Consider the following 19,526-nt stretch of genomic DNA (forward strand, 5'->3'; position numbering starts at 1 on the left):
GTTTAGCATCACATTCCTTTATTGCACCCCAGATTCACATCCTTGCTCACAGTGCGAATTACATCACTGACAAACTCAGCTTCTGCCTGTTATAGACCCATTTCTTCCACATTCTGCCCTCTTATTCTTTTTCATCTACCAACTGGAGGGGGGAGGCATGGGGAGGGTGAGTCTTGGATTGAGCCTGCACTTTGTACTTAAATTAATCCTGTTTGATGGTACTTTGCTCAAAGTACTTGGATTCAATTGATCAAAGTGGTTTGGAAAAACTGGCGTCTAGCATACCAACAACTCAATGGTTGTGTATTTGCACAGGCCCTGTACTTACTGGTTGCCTGTCTTTGTTTCTCCATCTCTTCTTCCTTCCCTCCCTCCCTCCCTCCCTCCATCGACCCATCCATGCATCCATCCATGCATCCTTCCGTCCTTGAATTGTGTTGCAGACTTCAATCACACATACACATCTATCCAGGACTTACTATCTGCCAGGCTCTGGGAATACAGTGGTGACCAATAGGGACAAAACTCTTGCTTGCCTGAAAATTGCAAGGAGAAACAGAAAATGTTCCTCTCAAGCCCAGAAGTGGGGAGCGCTACGAAGGATCTGCAGAGTAAGGCGGTCCAGGGGCTGATGTTTTAGGCAGGCTGGTCAGGGAAACCTCTTAGAGGGGGGGCCACAAGCTGAATCTTACCAGGTAATGTGGTAATCCTACATTCACCTCTGCAACTGGAATGGCAAAGCAAAGAGAACACCTGATACATGAGTATCAAATAAAGGACTAAAATTATGACAAGAAATAAAGCAAAGGAATACAAACGGTCTTTAATGTAGGATAATGAATCCTTCGAGGGAGGTCTCATTATCCCATTTTATTGACAAGAAAACTAGGACTTAAAAGGTGAAATATGTTGCTTGGTGTCACAGAGCTATCAAGGGCAGGGCCACCGGAGGGTGAAGTCCCGCCTGTTCCCTCCAGTGCTCCGATGTTCATCAAGGCTGCATATCAGCTGGGCCTGCATGGGCCTTGTGGACAGAGAGCAGAACAAGGCCTGGTCTGTGCTGGTCCCCCCCTGCTGAGTGGGGAGACAGGCAGGTGAGTGAGCCCTCACTGCACCCTGGGGTGCACCATGGGGAACAGGGCAAGAGCCACGACATTTGCCAGCACACCCCAAAGGATCTCAGATTCAGGTGGATACGGGCACAGTGCTGCTGTTGCCCACTGAAGGGCTGACAAAATGCGCCCTTCTTCCCTCTTTCCCCCCTCAGAAGACCAGGAAAAGGGAATACCAGCGGTTTCTAGTGGATGCTAACCTCTCCCAACTGGGCACGCAGGGTTGATACCACCCTGCCATTGACCGTGATGTGATTTGATGCTACATAGATTCTGTCACTCTTACTATTATCAAGAAACTTCTCTCCTGGGAAATGTGGCCACTTAAAAAATACATATATCGTGCTGCAGTTCAAATGTGTTAATTGATAAATTTGTTTTCCTTATAGGGAGCTATCAAGAGACATTTCTGAGCAGTTTTAGACACGCGAGCTCACAAACAGCTCAGGGGCAGTACTGGATGAGGGTTGGCCTGGGGCACGCAGAAGGGAGGAAGAGAGAGAAAGGAAAGCAGAGAAATAGTCTGGCTACCACAGGGATCTAAAACACTGAGGATGTAATGGTAAAGCAAAGGGAAGCCTGATATATGAATATCAAATAAAGGGGCTAAAATTACGACAAGAAATCAAGTAAGGGAACATGAACAGTATTTAAACAAGTATGAAAGCATCTTGGAAGAGAAAAAAAAATGCTGGATCACTGCTTGAGAATCCAAACCTGGAACATACAGACCTTCTGGGTCAGGGTGTGTTTGGGATTTTAATGCCCCAAATGCCAACAGGACAGCTTGGCTTAGAAAACTAGGTGTATCTACAATGCAATGACGTGTAAAATCTCTAGAGGTTATAAAATAGTACTAGTGTTTCCTGATAACTCCGAAGTACTGTGCACACCCAAGTAGAGGGCCACCCTGCATTTAAGGAGAGCTGCTATTTTCCTAAAGAGAAAATCCCACAGAAAGATTGATGGCCAATTTCAATACGTGAACTTTTAGCAACATGGATGACATAGTCCAGTGTCTTATAATATGTTGTCAATTAACTTGATGAGAAATATTGAAAAGTCACATTTTAGTTAAGAAATATTGCTTTTCTTTTTAACTCTCCTATATCTTAAAAACAACATTACTCAGATTCTTTACATTTCTCTTCGGTCTCAAAGTCTCTGGTCAACTGATCTTCAACAACAGTGCCAAGAATACACAATGGGAAAAGGATAGTCACTTCAATAAATGGTGCTGGGGAAACTGGGTATCTACATGCAGAAGAATGAACTGGACCCCTATCTTACACCATACACAAAAATTAACTCAAAATGGAATAATCACTTAAATGTAAGACTGAAACTGTAAAACTCCTGGAAGAAAACAGGGAAAAACCTCCTTGACATTGGTCTTGGCAATGATTTCTTGGTCATGACACCAAAAGCACAGGCAATAAAAGCAAAAATATACAAGTGGGATGACATCAAACTAATAAGCTTCTGCAGAGCAAAGGGAACAAAATCATCAAAACGAAAGGCAATCTACAGAATGGGAGAACATATTTGCAAATGATATATCTGACAAAGGGTTAATATCCAAAATATATAGGGAATTCCTACAACTCAATACCAAATAAACCCAAATAACCAGATTAAAAAATGGGCAAAGGAACTCAATAGACATTTCTCCAAAGAAGACATACAAATAGCCAACGGGTACATGAAAAGGTGCTCAACATCACTAATCATCAGAGAAATGCAAATCAAAACCACAATTTGATATCACCTCACACCTGTCAGGATGGCTATTATCAGAAAAACAAAAGATAACAAGTGTTGGCAAGGATATGGAGAAAAGGGAACAGCTGTATACTGTTGGTGGCGATGTAAACCAATACAGTCGCTGCAGAAAACAGTATAGAAGTTCCCCCCAAAATTAAAAATAGAACTACTATATGATCAGCAGTCCCACTTCTGGATATATATCCCGAGGAATTGGAATCAGGATCTTGAAGAAATATCTGTATTCCCATGTTCATTGTAGCTTCATTCACAATAGACAAGACGTGGAAGCAACCTAAGTGTCCATTGATGGATGGATGGATAAAGAAGATGGAGTAGATACATGTAATTCAACATTAGACCGCCTTAAAAAAGAAGGATGTCCTGCCATGTGCAACGACATGGATGAACCTGGAGGATGTTATGCTGAGTGAAATAAGTCAGACAGAAAGAAAAATACTGCAATGATCTCACTTTATGTGGTATCTAAAAAAATCGAACTTATAGAAGCAGAGAGTAGAATGGTAGTTGCCAGGGGCTGGGGAATGGGGGAAGTGGGGAGGTGATGGTCAAAGGGTACAAAGTTCAGTTACTTGAGATGAATAAGTCCTAGGGATCTACTGTACAGTATAGAGCTTATAGTTTATAATACTATATTGTATACTTAAAATTTTGCTGAGAGGGTAGGTCTTGTGTTAAGTATTCCTATCACACACCCACACAAATAATAATAAATAAAGAGGGAAGGAGGAATCTTTTGGAGGTGATGGATATGTTTATGGCATAGACGTGGTGATCATGTCATAGGTGTATATTTACCTCCAAATTCATCAAGTTGTACACATTAAATAAGTACAGCTTTTTATATGTCAATCATACCTCAAAGTGGTTAAAAAGAAGCCCGTTTTCCACAGCACATTCCCTGCATTTCTAGCTTTTCTGATGCTGACCTTTTTATTCTGTTGGGATGCTGTCACTGGAAATCATATTTTTAGGCACAAGGACGCACTACCTAACAGTGAGTCTTCTGATTTTACTTTTCCTATTTGCTCAGTGGGTGTATATTCATGATCTCCACAACCAAACCAACCATCCTGGTACTTGTCAAAATGGTCTTTTAAAAGCTCTTTTATCAGAATAAAAAAACGGCAGGCATGAAGTCAGGTGTCAAGTCACGAAGTCAAGTGCAGGCATGAATAATTAAACATATGATACACATAGCTTGTCTTTTTTTTAACCCAATTTTATCAGTCGACCTCAATTAGCCTCCTAAACCAGCATGATACAGGTTCACAAGGTCCAATGTGCCTTCCCAACGGGACTGTGATGTTCAAAAGATGCAAGTGAGAGATTAAGAGGTCAGTAGTAAACCATTCGTTGTGATGGATAATTTTTTGGGGACACCGTGTTTTATATCTGGGCATGTATGGGATCTAAGAAAAACAATAAACAATGTTTACCAAGTCTCAATTCCTTTGGGAAGGCTTCCCCCCATCTGATCTCTATAATTGGTGGTTGTGTTGGAAGAACAAGGACCTGGGACTCGGAACAATGTGGGCTGATCTGGTGTCAACCCTACATACCACGAGACCCTGGTCAAGTTATGTAAGATCTTGAGACTCTGTTCCCTCATCTGTAAAATGGGGACAAGGATATCACCTGACTCAAAGGTGCTGTGATGCTCAGTGAGTCCCCGACACATGGCAGGCTCTCGGTAAACCTGAATTATAATGAGCACTGCCACTGATCGTGGGGAAGGGGATGGCTTGGCTCCTGGATATTAAGGATAGGAGGATGCGTCGGGGAGAAGACAGTCCTTGTTATCTGACCTTGTTCACAACACTTACCATATCTGTAATAGCTCATGATTGTGTCAATAGGGACTTTACACCTGTCTCCTTCACAGATGATTGTCCTCAGTGCTTAGCACATCATAGGAAACCATGAAGATTGTTGTATGACTGCATAAGTCATTCCTGGACCCACCTTGGGAAATGAGGAAGAAGAAAGACATTCTCCTTATCAGAAACTCTGGGAGGTTTTATATGTACTTTGCATATTAAATAAAAACTATAGTCATAGCTCAAGGATTTCAACTACCCCGCACCCTGCTTCTCCTCACTCGTTTCGATGAGTGAGGCTCCCTGCTGCTCCAAGCCCTGTGCTTACTCTGGGCACCCTCCCAGCCTGCTCAGGCCAGGCCTCCAGAACCTCATCTCACGGCAGAGGTGCTGAGCGCCATTTTGAAAGAGGCAGCAGGAGACCTTGAGTAAAGACACTGGGGTTTGATTTCTCTTTATTCCATTGAACCCTGGGAACAAAGATCATCTTTCCCGTAATTCCTTGCCCTTAAACAAAGCAACACACACTTGCAATGACCCAGCACGTGTGAGGTCACCGGCATGCCACTTGTTGGGCACCCCACTCTTAGGGATTGTGCTGAGCAGAGCATGCAGTATCTGTAAATCCTTCTAACCACCCTGTAGGGTCTTCATATCCCATTTCTCAGATTTAAACACTAAGGCTCAGCGTTTTAGCAACTTGCTGATCACAATGTGACTAAGTGTTAAAGTCGGGCCTGACTCATGGATTTAAAGCCAAAGTCCATGACCTTACCAACCTGTGCTGCCACCCTCTTAGAAAAAACCTAATTGGCAACAGACTTCTGTCTCTGCCGTTCCTTTCTCTCCAGAACCAGCAATAGATTCCTATAATCCACCTGTTCTCAGGCTTGGCTCCATCTCCACCAAATCCTTTTCCAGAGAATAACTGGACAGGCTGTGACACCAGCCACCCTATGCTTATTTCTCAGGTGTGAACCAAATTGAGTGACATGTCCTTGAGTCTGTGCACACCCTATGGGGTCTCTTCCCAAGAGGCGGTGATAGAGAGAGACAGTAAACGTTTTTACGCCTTTCTGTTGAATCTCTACTGATTCAAGAAAAGAAAGGAAAAGTTCTGAATATAATAACTTAGAAACTTCTGGGGGGAGAAGTCAGTCCATAAGAAACAAAGCTGGGTGGGGTTTGACAAGGAAAATTTACTCCACTCTGGTATTCACTTGCTCAGTGGCTTGAACAATGCAGAGTTCTAAAGGTTAACTTTCTGTCTCTCCCAGGAAACCAACAACTATTTCCAAGCGTTTTATCCATTTCAGCTCTCACCCCAAACTAGAGGGAGCAGGAGATGCCATGTCACACTTTACCACTGATGTATCGGCAGGACATGTCGTCATCAATGGCAGAGCAATGACATGGCTCGCTACAACGTGGCAAAGAAAACTCATGTTTGGAAGAAAAATAGATCATAATTTCATCAGCTACATAAACTTCGGGGTAGGATAGATAGATGTCTCTCTGTGAAATCAAAGACCAGAATGCCTACCCAATCCCTTGTCACATACTTTCTTCATTCTTTGATTGGGAGAATTAAGGTAAAGTACACTCTAGTAAGTAACTCATGGTCAATGTTGACAGATAAGATCTTTTGCATTCTCCATCCGCAAGCACTTAGGGACTGACAACTTTCATCAACTTTGATCAACTTTCATCAACGCTTTGAAACTGCTGCTGTTTTCATTTGGCAGAAGGTGGTAGGAGGATGGGGCAGAACTCTGCTCACAATGCCTGTTCTCACCCAATTGGCTAGAGTTTCCTACTCTGGAGTCTCCACGTTGGGATGAGAAATCTTGCATTATAAACATGGATGTTTAAGGGCCCAGGGGTTTGAAATGAGTGAAACTCATCAAGTACATAAGGAGCTGAGACTTGATCCAGATCACAACATGCCCTGCTGCTGCCCCACCTCCAATTTCAGGCTGTAGGATGATGCCGTGCCACGCAGGGCTCTGGGCCACCTTTTGGGGCGAGCAAGCTCCCAGCTAGATGCGGGGCACTGCTCAGCACCACCCCTCCTGGTACTACCAGTTGCATGCTGGCCACGCCCCTCCTAGGGGGTAATCTCTCTTTCTAGGAGAATCTGTGCCGTGGGAGGGCTTTCCTCAGGTGGTTTGGAGCAACTAATTAGGGGTTTGTGAAAACGAATTGTAGGGTAGGAGGCATGGGGTTGTTCAATTGTTTGTTTTGTGTAACACTTTTCCCATATCCCTTTGTCTAGGAATAAGACTCTTTTCTTATGGGAAATCCATTTTATATGATTCAGGGGGGCTAACTTCCTCCCCCCCCAATGCCAAAGGGACAAGCATGAGATTCAAGTCTGGCCTATCAGAGTGCTCCATGCCTAAGAGTGGGTCAAGGCTGGCACATGGCCAAAGTCAGGTCAATCAGCCTCTTCCTTGGAACCTGACTGCTGGAGCCGGTGGACGAGGGTCCTGGGCTGCAGCGTTGCTCGACCTTGCTGCCTGTGTCCCTCACGGCCTCCTCCATCACCCCCTGCCCCTGAGGCGGGGGTCGACCCCCTTCTCTCATTCGTCCTGTAGGGCTGTCCCCTCCTTGTATTTACCACACTTGTTCTTGCCTCTTGTGATGTTCCAAGGCTCCTGCCTCACTGTAAAAACCCCTGTGGACAGGGATGGTGCCTCAGGCCTGCACAGAGCAGGTGTGTTCCAAGAAGGAATGAATGACAAGCCACAGGGAAAGCAGTTGGGGAAAGTACATCTCGTCTCAACTGCCCTCCCCAGAGGAAGTCAACTGTGATTTCTGCAGAGCAAAGCATCTCGGGTAAATGAACGGTTCATCTCCTGGTTCATCGTCTCTGCGACTCTGGATTTTCACTTATTCATTTACATCAAATGAAGTATTGCCAGGCTGTCTTATGAGGGAAGAAGATACAAGGTCATGAAAAGACATTATACTTCCTGGAAAGAGAAAGTGTCATTCCCTCAAAGTTGAGGCAAAATAAAAAAACCTCGTAAGTAGAGCAACCGGAAAGGGGGCTCACTGCTGACCTCGAAGCAGATACAGCGCTTGCATTAAAATAAAACATTATTAAAGGAAATGGACTAGGAGACACAAACACCAGAGACAATTTCCTGAAGGCCTTGGCTGTCCAGAACCTGCTGATGCCAGTTAGGATAGGGGAGGAGGGTCCAGCAAAGTGCCCATGTGGCTTTTGAGATAAAATGGCCAACAATTTAAAAAGGGTAAATGACTTCTGTCCACTTGTAAGATGTTATAAAGGCACAGATTTGGGTTCAAAGTTGCTGCACTTAAAAATGTCTGTCTTCATGTTTTCATGAAGACAGGAGACTTCATGTCTGTCTCTTGAAAAAAATGACAACAGTTTTCTTATTGCTACAATATTATATCTAGTTACAGTCTTTGAATTCTTAATAATGGAAGACTTAGATGTTTTGCCATTATCAAAAGATAAAATTTAGCCTTTCGGAGGGAACATCATACTGTGTTTATAATTATACAGGAGTGATGGATTTTAATTACCAGCTCTGTCTTCAGAGTGATATAACTTATATTCGTAATTGTAGTTTGGAAGTTCCCAATGTCATTAAGTCTTTTGAAAGAGAGAATGATGACATCTCGAGTTAAGCCCACGATTTACTTGATCTAATCTTTTCCTTAAAATGACTCCAGTATGCAAAGGTACTTCTCCAATTCCGTGAAATCAGCTCCTCCCTCCTTGTCACTAATCTCCCTAACCCCTGTCACTAATGTCCACAGACAAAGGCATTTGTATAAACAACTGAAGGCTGTCTTGTTCTCCCTGTATTTCTCTTTCTGTCCCTCTTCTCCAAACTGACCTTTGCATTCACCGGAAAATAAAGCCCAAATGAAAAAATGCTATCATTTCCTTCTCACACAATGAGACAAAAGGGAGACTTTCCCGATTCCTAAACAACATGACTCCTGGCAAAAATATCTTTTCTTCCCATCTGTAGCCACCAGAGTCGTAGATGATTAGTAAATGCACTGCCCCAGGTGTGCCATAATAAAGCAAACCCATTTAACCCAGCCTTGAAGATAAACACTGAATATTTACCAGCCCATAAAAATTGTCTGGCCAGCTCACACTGCATAAATCAAGTGACACTATTTTCTGGTGAGTGATACAAGAGATAAAACTAACATATTTCAGGACTTTCCTGATGCAAATTGTTTGTGGCTCTAGACATGGAGTTATCTGTAAGATTAATTTCCAAGTAAAGCTTTCAGGAACCATGCTAGCGGTTTGGATAAACAACATTGGCAAAAGTAAATTTTCTGCCTGAAGAAAAATATTCAGCTGCATTTCAGGAGGAATAAAGGTCATGTCGCATTGACAGAAAATCTTTGTGACTCTTCAGACTACACTGGAGAAAGAGAGCCAAATACAGGTTACAGTTTGAACTGCAGATAACGTTTATGTGCTTGACATCAACATATAAAGTCTTCAGATAGAAGATTTGTGCGAGAAAAATCAGTGAGAAAAAAATTTAAACTCCTAGCCAACAAAGAACCTCATCAACAATAATAATTAGGAAACAAATGAACAAAACCCCAAAAGGTATTCTCAAAGTGTATTACTTTGCCAGTTAGGAGTTGAAGGCATATGTTTTGAATTTTCCATCATTTTACTTGTAGAAAGATTTGGAAGCAGAACTATTTTATTGAAATATAATGCTGGATTGAGAAAAGTCCATTTCAAAAGGGAGTAGTTAGCTGGAAGGAAGGGCTTCATCCGGTCAGCGTTGGGGTAGCCAGATCTGGAGAGTGAGTGACTGACTTCCTGACTGTAACTGGAGAATTCTGGATGACTCAACCACTCGGCCAGGTCACCAGGGTGCAGATGGCACAGGCCAGCAGAGCAAGAACTCATGACTCCTAGAGTTCTGAGTTAAGTCCTTCGTAGGGGGCCTAAAGTGACCCCAAAGCAAACGTGGTCCAGATCCCAGAGCATCTGCTAATGGATGGGGAAGTGAAATATTGCATATGCGTCCTTGACAGTAAGTTTTCCTTTTCTGCATCATGAAAAGCTATTCAAGCCAACCGCCGTAACACAGCATTAAAATACTCTAGCCCAGTGCATCTAGCTGGCCAGGGGCCTGGCTGAGGAAGTTACCTCCTCCCCCAGGATTGTGACGGTCACATCCTGACTCCACTCCAGGTCCGGCAAGAGCGCACAGGACTGTGGGAAGTATGTCACTTTGGCAGAACCTGTGCTCTTGAGTCAGCATCTTACAATAGCCGGACAGCGATGAATATTTAATAAATGAGAGAATGGAGTGACAGATGAGGATTTCTGCTCTCCAAGTCACAGCCCGAGCTCTAGACAGGCAGAACTGCCTGGAGTTCCCTGGAATGGCCCCACTGTTCCTGTGCGCCTTTACCTCTTCCCTATGCCGGAAATACCCTTCCTCTCCCACCCCTGGCAAATGACTACTCCAGGGCAACCTCATCTATGATGCCTTCCTGGCTGGCTCCACCCCCCAGGCTGAGCCCCCTCTCTCTTCCATGCCCCACCATATCACAGCCCTTACTACAGCCCCAGGACTTAAGTGTCTTGCTCACTAGTCTGTGAGCTTCCTGCGAGCTCAGTCACATCTTATTTACATAGTTTCAATTTCCTAGGAACTGAGCATCTAGCACGCTACTGCATGTGATGTGTCACATAAAATAGACAACAGGCCATGTTAGAGGACAATATATCCATGGGGTAGGCACAGTCCTATCCCCTTTTTACAGATAAGGTTCAACATGGTTGGATAACCTGCTGAAGGTCACCCTGCTAGTAAGGGGTCTGTTCAATGCCTGTGGCAGGCAGAAAAATGGCCCCCAAAGAGGTCCACGTTCTAATCCTTGGAACCTGTGAATATGTTACCATACATGGCAAAAAGGGACTTTGAAGATGTGATGAAGTTAAAGATTTTGAGATGGGGAGATTATCCTGGATGATCTGGTCCAATATAATCACAAAGCTCCTTATAAGAAGGAGGCGGGAGGTTCAGAGTCAGAGAAGGAAATATGACGACAGAAGCAGAAGTCAGAAAGAGACAAAGATTTGAAGATGGTATGCTACTGGCCTTGAAGACAGAGGAAGGGGCCATGAGCCAAGAAATGTAGGCAGACCCTGAAAACTAGAAAAGGCAAGGAAACGGATTCTCCCCTAGAGCCTCTAGAAGGAAGGCTGTCTTGCCCACATCTTGATTTTAGGACTTGTGACCCCAGAACTATAAGATGATAAATTTGTGTTGTCCTAAGCCACTAAGTGTGTGGTAACTGGTTACAGCAGCCACACAAAACTCATACAAGCGCCCTTGAACTAGACAATGAGGCAGCCACACCGATACAGAAGAAAAGGAACACACTGTATTTGCAAAGGGAGTGGCTCAAGGCACTGCTAAGAAGCCCCCTGGCACGGAGGGCCACAGCTGGTTCTGGCATACATGGTCTCTGCTTTCCTGAGGAAGTTTGTGTGGTGATTTGAACTACTAAGAAGGGCTTGGCTGAGGCAGACTAAACCCCAGGAAGTCACCAGCCCGTGATGCCTCCCCTCCAGTCCCCATGTTTGTTGTTTCCAGGAACTCTGAGCATCCCTGATGCCAGGGATGTATAGTATATGTGCAATCACCCCCTCGAGGCAAACCCACCACTGCCCGGGCAAAGGCCTCCTCAGTCACCAGAGTGAGGGTAGGGAGGGGAGAGGCGAGGCAAGCCGGGAGCTCCTGGGCAGCAGTCCCTCCTCGGGAGATGGCGTAGGTTCCTGGCAGTCAGGCCTCGGTCCCCACCCTCGGTCACAAGGATGTCGAGAGTTCAAAGCAGGTAACATCCTACTGCTCTTGCTTTTGAAAGCTCAGTCCATGAGTCAGGTCGTCAGTTTGTCTGCCTGTCTGGCTCTCTCTCTCTGGTCAGGCAGCTTGAGAAGGACTAACCCGATGAGATAATAAATACCAGCCTTGGTCACCATGAATCAAAGGCATGCAGCCAGCTGAGTCACACAGTGGCGGTGGCTCAGAGACAGCCGTGGAGCTCCATCTGACCTCACTTTGGAAATGGGGCCAGATGTTATAACGCAGCAGGGCACCGAAGAGCACATTTCACTCCAAAATCTCCAAGTGCTATGTGTGCTCTGGCCACGGAACGCTCCTTGGAAGGGAGCATTATAACGTCTCTTGTAACTCAAGATGGGGAGATTATAGAGCCGAGAGAAAGGCTGGGAAGGGATGGCCACTAGGGATGCTTTAGGCCATGAAGATTGGGTCTGCAGCAGTAGCCCCTGTCCCAAAGTGACCTCACTTGGCTACAAGGCGTCTGAGGTCACTACACATTCAGAGCCCATCCAACCATTTCACACATGCACAGCGAGCGCCCACTTTGTGCTTGCCACTGCAAGGCCTTCACCTTTAGACCACGAGACCCTACCCCAGCCCAGCAGGCGAGGAGGCTAGCGCTCAGGGCTCCTCAGATGAAGCACTAAGGCCCTAGGCACCACAGGCCTCCTCTTTCCACCTGCCCAGGTGCATCAACAAAGGCTGAGGAGCACTGGCAGAACTCCTCAGAAGGGGAGATAAACGGAGGCTGCATTAGCCCCTTGCTGCTGCATCCAGGCTGCTCTTTCCTCTCCCTCAGAAAGTTCCCTGTGCAGAGGGGCATCTTTGGCTGGCGGGGGTAGTGGGCTCTGTGACAGGACCCAGGCCCTGGAAACATCTGTCCTTGTTTTCCATACTTAGGTCACTGCTTTCACATCACATTTAAAACCCAAGCTTTGAAGTTTAGTCATCATTTTTTGCTTTAGTTTACTTCCCTCATCACTCCTAAAACCAAAACCTCACCACCAAAGTCTGACAAAGGTCCGTATCGAATTTCTCCCCCCCTAGACGCATGCCTGAGCTTGCCTGGCTCTCTGCCTGGCTGACCACAGTGGCCTTACCACAGCTGGGGTCCCTGGCCAGAACTGAGGTCACCCCTGCAGCCAGCGGGAGAAGGAAGAAGAATGCCAAGACAGGCTGGGGCTGTGCTCTTGGAAAACACTCTCCGTGGATTCACTGTGGGAATCCTGGGAGCTGGAGACAGACGGCACATCCTGGGGTGAGGACCCCACGGGGCCCTGGACCTCTGGCCCAAGAAGACGGGGCAACAGAGGAGAGACACACAGGGGACCGGTTCTTCCCCCTTTGGCGTCCGAGCGTCTGTTTAATTTTAGAGCTTCCGTGGAACTTTAGTTCAAGACCTGGCTCTCTGGGGTGACTGCGCAGCGTGGAAGTCACACATGGGCTTTGGGGCACAGTGGCCTGGGGTCAAATCCCAGCCTTACAACCTCAGGAAACTGACCTCTGGCCTCTGAATTTGAGCTGCGCCTTCTGTAAAACCATAGTCATTGTCTCTACCTCAAGGGTTGTTAGAGGGTTAGAAGGGACAAAATCACACCCAGCACCCAGCCTACCATCCCACACAGGAAGTGGGGAATGGACAGCTTGCAACTGACCCACCAGCGCAGCAGCGGCTTCCTGGCCACCGTCCCACCTGGGTGCTTTCTCTGGAACACACGAGTCCATCACTCCGCCTTCACAACCAAAACGGCAGTCAAGGCCCTCAAACACCTGTCTCCATGTTCTTCCTCCGAGCTCCGGTGACCAGGCCCCTCACCCCAGCTGTCCCTTCCCTGTGTCCTCCTGTCTGAACGCTGGCGCGCCACTCCCTGCATCAGGAGTGACCTCTCCCTGTCCTTCCTGGTAAAGAGGACGCACCCATCACATCATGACGCGGCCGCCAGCCCCGCCACACGCAGTGACCTCCTCTCCGGCAGCCTCAGCTCCTGCTGGGGGTCCTCGTTTGACACTAAGCAGCACTGACACTGTCAGAGTGGCAGCGGGGAGTTCTGTCCATCTGTCTGTCCAATTGCCTGTTAAACTGAGGGCAGGCGGCATGGCTGATTTGTCCCTGTCACACCACAGGGCACACAGTTGGTGCTCACACATCTCTCGTTGGACCACACTGAGCTCCTCAGGGTGGGCTCTGGGCAGCGGCCATTCTGGCAAGCTGGGTGTGCACGGCCCCAGCCCTACCAGGGAGCCAGTCACTCCAGCTGAACGGAAGGTAGCTTTGGAGAGAGCACACCCCAGGGTGACACTTATGGAGAGTGAGCTCCCCAGCCCCACTGCTCTGTACCTAGCTGGTGGCGGCCACGTACCTGGTCCCCAGAGCGTGACGCACTGCTGCTCGTGGGTCTGACAGATGCCGTTGTAGCAGTAGCCGTCCACCCCCTGACACGGGTGCCCGTCATGCAGGTACACGTTGGCCGGGCAGTGGGGGCTGGCCCCCGTGCAGAACTCCGGGAGGTCGCAGGAGTTGCTGGAGTCCCTGCACGCTGTTCCTGCAGGCTTCAGCTGAAAGGAGAGGGCTGTTTATAGCACATGCGCTGCAGGGAAGGGGGAAGCACGTTCCCAGCAGTACTCCTGGGGTGGAGCGGAGCAAGGCCATCCTCACAGAGCCTCAGATACAGGGGTGAGGATTTCAAAGGAAGCCCCCTTACAGCAGAGAGAGCTCATTAAATAAACAGTCTTGCTTGGGGTTCCCCCTTCCAGTATGTGGGGGCAACCAAGAGCAGCCTCTTTTTAATTTCATGCAACATTAGGGTTTTCTGATGAGCAGACAAGCTGGTCGCTGGCACCTGTCACCTCAGAGGAGGAGGATGGCGTGTTGCTGCTGGGCTCATTGATTCCTAAGAAGAGCTCTGGTCACCAACACCATCACGTGTTCTGAGATGATGTGTGCACTTACAGTGTTAGCATTTGTGGGCAAGTTGATAAAAATAAGTCCAAGTCCACAATCACAATAGCTATTTTACTTTGTCATCAAAATATAGAGCTGGAAACCTCTCTGTAGGACTTTATAAGGAGAGACAGAGTAGAAGTAAAGCAAGGGAGCAGTAAGCGATGTTAGGAACCATCCGACCAACACCTCATCTTTTTGTGGGTGAGGATGTTTAAGGCTCAGAGTGGCTTGTCTGAGGCTACGTAGCCAGCGACCTGCCCCCAGCCCACCTCCAGGCACCTTCCACCACCAACTGCTGGGTGCTGGGGGTTGGCTTCTTTTAACTTTCCACCAAAATTAATCACGGGTAGGAAGGGGATGAAGACTATTTTGAAGCTGAACGTAACATGTAATGCGCCTCTGAATCACCGTGCTCTAGTGGGCCAGCTAAGAGGGAGTTCCTGCAAGCAGAATGCCAAGATCAATCGCTTAATTAAAAAGAAATAAAACTCTACCCTTGCAACATTGGAATCAAAAGGTCACGCTTCTACTCTGTGAGATCTCAGCTCTGAATAATGAGACAAACAGAATTGCCAAAACAAATGCGGTCATGGCAGCAGAAATGGCCCAAGTATAAAACTGCCACTCTTGGCTGGGCTGGGTTGGGCCGGCCCCTTCTGTTAGGAGGACATAAGATCAAGATGTTTACACAAACCCCGGAGCAACCTGCACGGCTTCTCAGCCCACGCGGCAGATGGTCTTAGGATCAAGCAGAGGGACCCAGAGTAAGGCTGAGTGGGGAGTGGAGACTTGCTCTCAAAGCCGTAGGTGACAGGACTGCACATCCAATAGCACAACTGGGACATTTAATGTCCAGCTTGAGTTTTTTGGTCTGATTACTTTTCAGCCCATAAATAAATTATCACAGATGACTTAGCAATTAAAATGAGCATTTCACATGAAGATTGGAAGATAATAAAAACAGGAGGTAGATAATACCAGCGTTTGTGATAAGGAGTTACAGTTTCCACAGCAGCGAATATCGGGAAGTCAGCCTGCCATATTGCTTGCCCGCGTCGGCGTTGAACCACCTGAGCCTCTGGGCGACCTTGGGGCCAGGTGGACTCACCTGGCAGTCTTTACAGCACAGCCCGTGTGCGCACACAGCGTCTGGCTTCAGGGTACAGGTGGTGGCATTGCAGCAGAGATTCGTACATTCCTGGAGAGGGGAATTTGTTCGACAGGGTCATATGGAGCAACTACTTGCTGAATGCAAACGTCGCACCTTAAGTAACTGTGAAAGGGAAGAAAGAACCAGAGGGCCTGGCTCTTGAGCTGAAAACCAGCCTGACCGAGGATTATCTTCATCTGTAAGAAAGCAGAGCTTCGGTTAAGTGTTTATGAACTGACTGAGTCTGAGAGGCCCTGGGAAAAGTCAGCAGCACTCGAGTGCCTTTCATGACGTCTTTCATGAAGGAGTAAGGGACTTGGCCAGGAAGGCTGGCGAGGATGTTCATTCAAGTCAGCAGGATGCTGGGGCTCTGTAGGGGCGTCTCTGATGACTGCAAGTCTTACTGCAATGAACTGGATCAGGATCACTGGGGTACTTTTTCTTACTTATTTAAAAATATACATAGCTGCGTACTAACTTGACCCTTCAAAGACTGGTCCTTTTGATCTAGAGTGTACTGGCAGGAAATGAAATCAAGTCAATTGTGTTGGAACCACGTTTCCCTGAAATTCAACCAAATGCCGTAGATGAGACCCTTACTCAGCACAGGTGGGCTGCCTGACCTGGCAAGGCTCTCCTCAGATCAGCAATGCACATTAGAATGACTAAGAGGCCAGAAGGAAGTCTGGGGGCTGTGCCCATTGGTTTGCAAGAGATTTAAAGAGATAGATCAAATATTAGACGTACTGTCCTCTCTGAAATAAAAATGAGAAAGGAAATTAACTCCTTTATTATCCTGTGCTTACAAGTACTCAATTTTTTCTAAGAAAAAGAAACAAGAGATTGACACTTTTTGCTTAGCTCTCAACAAAAGGCCTATACACATTTATCTAGTGTATTTATGAAGTCCTTGTACTTTAGAACATTCCAGTAACTTGGAGCTTACACATTTTGAAATAAATTGAATCATCAGAATAAGGAAGTGTTCATAGAGTCTTTAGTACTAATTAATTTATCAATGTCTTTTTATTTTATTCAATATATCACATGTGCTGAGAAATTTATACACTATCGGCTAGAGAGAAGCCAATCAAGCACTAGCTTAATTGTATAATAATTTACTCCGAAAAACCATCTTTTGTGAATGAATTTATCATTAGTATCATAAATGTAATTAATAAAATTTTGTCAATAATCCAGAAGATTCATGGCTAACCTAGATATCTGAGCTGTATCTTGTGTAAAACTCTGAATTGTGCTCTCATTTGGTGCTTACCATTTTCTCCTATTATACATACAGGCAAAGTTATTAAATTTGTTCAAGGACTTTATAAACATCCGGAGTATATAATATATACAATAAGATAAAACTGCCAACCAGAAGTCATAGCTGTAACTTTCATGACAGTAAGGGTTTTTAACTCGTGGGCTTACAATCCTAAAAAGTTTAGGAACTTGCTTTGTTTTTTTAAAAGTAGTCCATCAATTGCACTCCTGCTCAGTGTCAACAAAGGTACAGCAATGTCATCCTGTCCATTATGGTCTAAATGGCTCTACTAATGACATATTAACCAAATTACAGATTGCCTTGAACTTCTAAGTTAAATCAGCCATCCTAAAACTGAGTCCTAAGATCCCTTAAGAACTACCTCCCCACCCCCACCAAATCACTAAATAATATAAGCAGCAGCTCAAATGGAAATGCAGCCAAGTAGAATGGCTTTGACTTCAAAGGGGATTGATAATGTGAGAAAGATAACTAAGTTTAAAAGATATTTGCAAGCTACTGGCATCTTATTGACTTCAAACACGGAGATAAGGCTGCTTTCCCAACCCTGTTAGCTGGAAGAATGAGTGAGTTGTCAGGATATCCTTATGGTTGATGTAAATCCAATGCTCTGTACGGGAAGCCATCAGCAGTCACTTGCCTTTTTACTATCCAGAATCTATTTCTCCTGGAGCACTGTATTTATCAGAAGACACAAATTTTTCATCTGTTGATACATTTATTTTAGTAGTCAATAGAGAAGTTCAACAGAGCCAATGAATACTAAGTCTCCAAAGAAGAAAGACTAATGAAGCCATTAGAGAATTCTCTGCAAGTGCCCTAATTGTCATTCTCATGTTTTAGGTTGTAGACATAGATTCTTAATCACAACGAACTAGGATAAGACTATAATGCATCTTCTTGAAAATAGTGAGGATTATTTCTGGGAGCAAAGGAGCAGAAGCTGGTTCCAGTTGTGAGCTGGGGAAGTTGTTCTGACCTCACTCACTTACTGATGTAGTGACGCGCTGAGGCCCTGTATGGGCCGGGGGATGTGAGAGCCAATATGAAGCAAAGGTGTGATGCACATTTCCAGGGCTGAGCACTGGGTAGGGTGAAAAAGAGCCTAGGTTGACGGGTCTGACTAAAAATTTTGGTCAAAGCAGTTTAGAACCTGGAAATGGGCTGTCACACTGCTAGACATGGTTTCAGCTTCAACCTTGAAAAGCAAAAGATTAAAAAAAAAAAAAAAGTGAGGCAAAAGGCTTGCCTGCGACTTCGAAAGATTTCTTGGAAGAAAGAACTTTGCATGAGGAGAATGAGAGTTCTCCTCAAGTATCAAGAACTTATCCTATGAAATAAGGACCCTAACCAAAGAAAGATAAAGTTGGGAATTACGTGCAAGTGGAATTTGGCTTTATATAAGGAATGAGTTTGATTTAATCAAAGCTTCCCTGCAATGCAGCATGCTGGCTGGAGAGACAGCAAGCACCTTGTCAAACCTGAATAACCCCGGGATGGAGATAAAAGAGAGAATCACAAACATCAGTGGCTGGCAAATTTCAGGCACTCAAGCGTTTGCTGATATGATGCTGGCAGTGGTAATACTGGTGATGGAGATGATGCAGATGGTAGTGATGGATGTGGTGGTGATGGTGGTGGTGAGGACGGTGGTGGTGATGCAGGTGCGGTAGTGGTGATGATGGTGATGGTGATGATGATGATGGTGGTGGTGGTGCTGATGGTGATGGTGGTGGTAGCAGTGCAGATGATGGTAGTGATGATAATGGTGGGGTGGTAATAGTAATGATGACGGTGATGGTGATGGAGGTGGAGATGGTGACAGTGGTAATAGCAGTGAGAGCGGGGGTGGCAGTGAGCTGGTGGTGGTGCTGGTATATAAAACAAATGACTGCTAATAGAGTCATTCCAAACCTGGGAGTTCATGGCTCCATGAAGAGCTGTCAAATTTATTTAGATTAATAAACAATTACAAGGAGTTCAAATAGAAGATAAACCATTTTAAGTCAACATGGCATCTCCTGAGAAATATGTGTAATTTAAACTAGTTTTGTTTTTTTCTTGAAGTAATTAACAAGTCTCCAAGAAATTTCCCTTCTGCATACCCCATCCCATGATGGTTTCAAGTTTTCCTCCACTCATCTTAAAGAGTTTCTGTAACGTCATAATTAGGACTTTCTCTTGCACAGCAGCCACTCCGCCCATTGTGAGCAAAATTAAACCCCGCTGTGGACAGCGCCGCTATCACTGATGGATCCCGAGTTTGGCAAGGGCACAAAAACACTCGATAAAGCCACCTCTGTAACTCCCATCCCCAGTACGTATTCATGCCCAACATTTTTGCAGAAATGGTCAGACCGAGACCAAGATCAATCCTGCTGGTACGGGAAACCGCAGAGACTAGGAGATTGGGATATGATGAAGATGCTGCAACCAGTTGTTTGTTTGATGAACAGAGGAGTTTGAGGGATGTCCCAGAGTCTCAGCACAATTTTCCTTCCACCCCAGAATTCCCCTTCAGAGCAGCCCTCCAAGACATGCTCTTC

At 45.7% G+C, this 19,526-nt stretch overlaps 1 protein-coding gene across 1 annotated transcript in view; it reads right to left on the minus strand.

Annotated features, from left to right (window-relative positions):
* Positions 1-19,526, minus strand: part of ADAM12 (ADAM metallopeptidase domain 12) — a 130,397-nt gene that overhangs the window by 33,382 nt on the left and 77,489 nt on the right. Inside the window, exons 11-12 of the mRNA XM_058544398.1 lie at positions 15,651-15,740; positions 13,959-14,154 (exon numbers count right to left, since the gene is read on the minus strand). Of these exons, the coding sequence (XP_058400381.1) occupies positions 13,959-14,154; positions 15,651-15,740 (286 nt within the window). The remainder of the gene's footprint in view (positions 1-13,958; positions 14,155-15,650; positions 15,741-19,526) is intronic.

The sequence above is a fragment of the Diceros bicornis genome, chromosome 6, assembly GCF_020826845.1.
Source record: "Diceros bicornis minor isolate mBicDic1 chromosome 6, mDicBic1.mat.cur, whole genome shotgun sequence".
NCBI classification, from domain to species: Eukaryota; Metazoa; Chordata; class Mammalia; order Perissodactyla; family Rhinocerotidae; genus Diceros; species Diceros bicornis.